General features: G+C 56.5%; 1 protein-coding gene across 1 annotated transcript in view; it reads left to right on the forward strand.

The window, feature by feature from the left end:
* The window catches only part of LOC104284768 (solute carrier family 22 member 6-like), a 9,933-nt gene that overhangs the window by 6,434 nt on the left and 757 nt on the right, over positions 1-2,742 (forward strand). The window contains 2 exon segments of the mRNA XM_009883138.1: positions 775-989; positions 1,811-1,919. Coding sequence (XP_009881440.1) covers positions 775-989; positions 1,811-1,919 — 324 coding nt within the window.

Below are 2,742 nucleotides of genomic sequence, written 5' to 3' on the forward strand. Positions count from 1 at the left end.
AGGACGGTCTCCTGCGGAGTCTCCTTCATCTGGCAAGTGGGGTCGTTTTGGGCTCAAAACCCAACTTTTGGGGCAAAATCCATCTTTTGGGGGCCAAACCCCACCTTTTGGGGGCCAAAACCCACCTATTAGTGGCCAAAACCCAACTTTTGGGAGCCAAACCCCACCTTTTGGGGGCCAAACCCCACCTTTTGGCAGCCAAAACTCACCTTTTGGGCCAAAACACATCTTTTGGGGGGCCAACCCCACCTTTTGGCGGCCAAATCCCATCTTTTTGGGGTCAAACCCATCTTTTGGCGGCCAAACCCCACCTATTAGTGGCCAAAACCCACCTTTTGGGGGCCAAACCCCACCTTTAGGGGCCAAATCTCATTTTTGGGGGGTCAAAACCCAACTTGTGGGGGTCAAAACTCACCTTTGGGCAGCCAAACCTCACCATTTGGTGGTCAAACCCCACCTTTGGGGGCCAAACCCCCACCTTTTTTAGGGGCCAAATCTCATTTTTGGGGGGTCAAAACCCAACTTGTGGGGGTCAAAACTCACCTTTGGGCAGCCAAACCTCACCATTTGGTGGTCAAACCCCACCTTTGGGGGCCAAACCCCCACCTTTGGGGTCAAACCCCATCCTTTTGGGGTCAAAACCCAATTTGTGGGGGTCAAAACTCACCTTTTGGGGGCCAAACCCCACCCTTTGGGGGCCAAACCCCCCATTTTTGGTCCCCACTTGACCATGCCTGGTGGGTTTTGGGTTGAAACGTCGGGTTTTGGGGTCAGGTTCTCCACCAGCTTCGCCTACTACGGGCTGGCCATGGATCTGCAGGGCTTCGGGGTGGACATCTACCTGAGCCAGTTGATCTTCGGGGCTGTGGACATCCCGGCCAAGCTGGCCTCCGTGGTGGCCATCAGCTGTGTGGGCCGGCGGGTGGCCCAAGGTGGCTCCTTGGCACTCGCTGGCATCTGCATCCTTGCCAACATCATCGTGCCAACGGGTGGGCACCGGGAGGGATGGAGGAATGGTGGGAGGGGTGGAGGACAATGGGGTGGAGGATGGAGGACAATGGGATGGAGGAATGGAAGACAATGGGATGGAGGAATGGAAGACAATGGGATGGAGGACAATGCGATGGAAGATGGAGGGATGGAGGACAATGGGATGGAGGATAACGGGATGGAGGAATGGAGGACAACGGGACGGAAAATGGAGGGATAGAGGACAGTGGGACAGAAGATGGAGGGTGGAGGACAATGGGATGGAGGATAGAGGGATGGAAGACAATAGGATGGACGACAATGGGATCGAAGATGGAGGACAATGGGATGGAGGACAATGGGATGGAGGAATGGAGGACAATGGGACGGAAGATGGAAGACAATGGGATGGAGGATGGAGGACAATGGGATGGAGGATGGAGGACAATGGGGTGGAGGAAGATGAGGTAGAAGAGTTGGAGGGACGGAGGGTGGAAGGATGAAGGTTGGAGGATGATGGGATGGAGGGACGGAGGGTGGAAGGATGAAGGTTGGAGGATGATGGGATGGAGGGACGGAGGGTGGAAGGATGAAGGTTGGAGGATGATGGGATGGAGGGACAGAGGGTGGAAGGATGAGTGGAGGTTGGAGGGATGGAGGGAAGTGGGAGGAGAGACGAGGGCGGGAGGACGTTGGGGGTGCACCGGTGGGACAGCAGTGGAGATCAAAGAGTCATCGGAGGGACTCGGGACATTTGGGTGTGGGGGTAGATGGGGTTGGAGGACCCTTCGAGGAGCCGGTGAGGGGCTGGAGGTGTGAGACCTCCCAACCCCCGCCCCAGAGCTGCAGATGCTGCGCATGGCCTTCGCGGTGATTGGGAAGGGGTCGTTGGCCGCCTCCTTCAACTGCGCCTACATCTTCACCGGAGAGCTCTTCCCCACCGTCATCAGGTGGGTGGTTGTCACTTCCCGGGGCTGCCGGCCCCACCGCCCTCCCTCCGGCCACTCATCCGTCTGCCAAAGTCATCTCCCACCCATCAAACCACCCACCCGTCCATTGACCACCCCATCAACCCACCCACCAACTTCACAGTCCAACCACTCATCCATCCATGAGAAAATCATTCCATGTACCGGTCCATCCATCCACCCGATCACCTCTCCACCCATCCATCCACCATCAACCCCTCCAGCCATCCAACCACCTCTCCAGCCATCCATCATCAACCCCTCCAACCCGTAAGCCACCCATCTATCCATCCAAAATCTCGTCATCCATCATCAACCGCTCCAACCCTCATCTAATCCGTCCACCAAGCCCTCCAACCCTCAACCCAGCCATCCAACCACCTCTCCATCCATCCATCCATCAACCCCTCGAACCATCTATTCAACACCTCCAACACTCAACTCATCCATCCAACCACCTCTTCATCCATCCATCCATCATCAACCCCTCCAACCCCCAACCCATCCAACCATCTCTCCATCCATCAACCCCTCCAACCCTCATCCATCAACCCCTCCAACCCTCAACTCATCCATCCATCCATCCAACCACCTCTCCATCCATCCAAGCCCGCCAACCCTCATCCCATCCATCCATCCAACCACCTCTCCATCCCTCCCTCAAACCATCAATCCATCAACCCCTCCAACCCTCAACTCATCCATCCATCTCTCCATCCATCCATCATCAACCCCTCCAACCCTCATCCATCAACCCCTCCAACCCTCAACTCATCCATCCATCCATCCAACCACCTCTCCATCC

Source organism: Charadrius vociferus, unplaced genomic scaffold (assembly GCF_000708025.1).
Source record: "Charadrius vociferus isolate BGI_N301 unplaced genomic scaffold, ASM70802v2 scaffold2024, whole genome shotgun sequence".
NCBI classification, from domain to species: Eukaryota; Metazoa; Chordata; class Aves; order Charadriiformes; family Charadriidae; genus Charadrius; species Charadrius vociferus.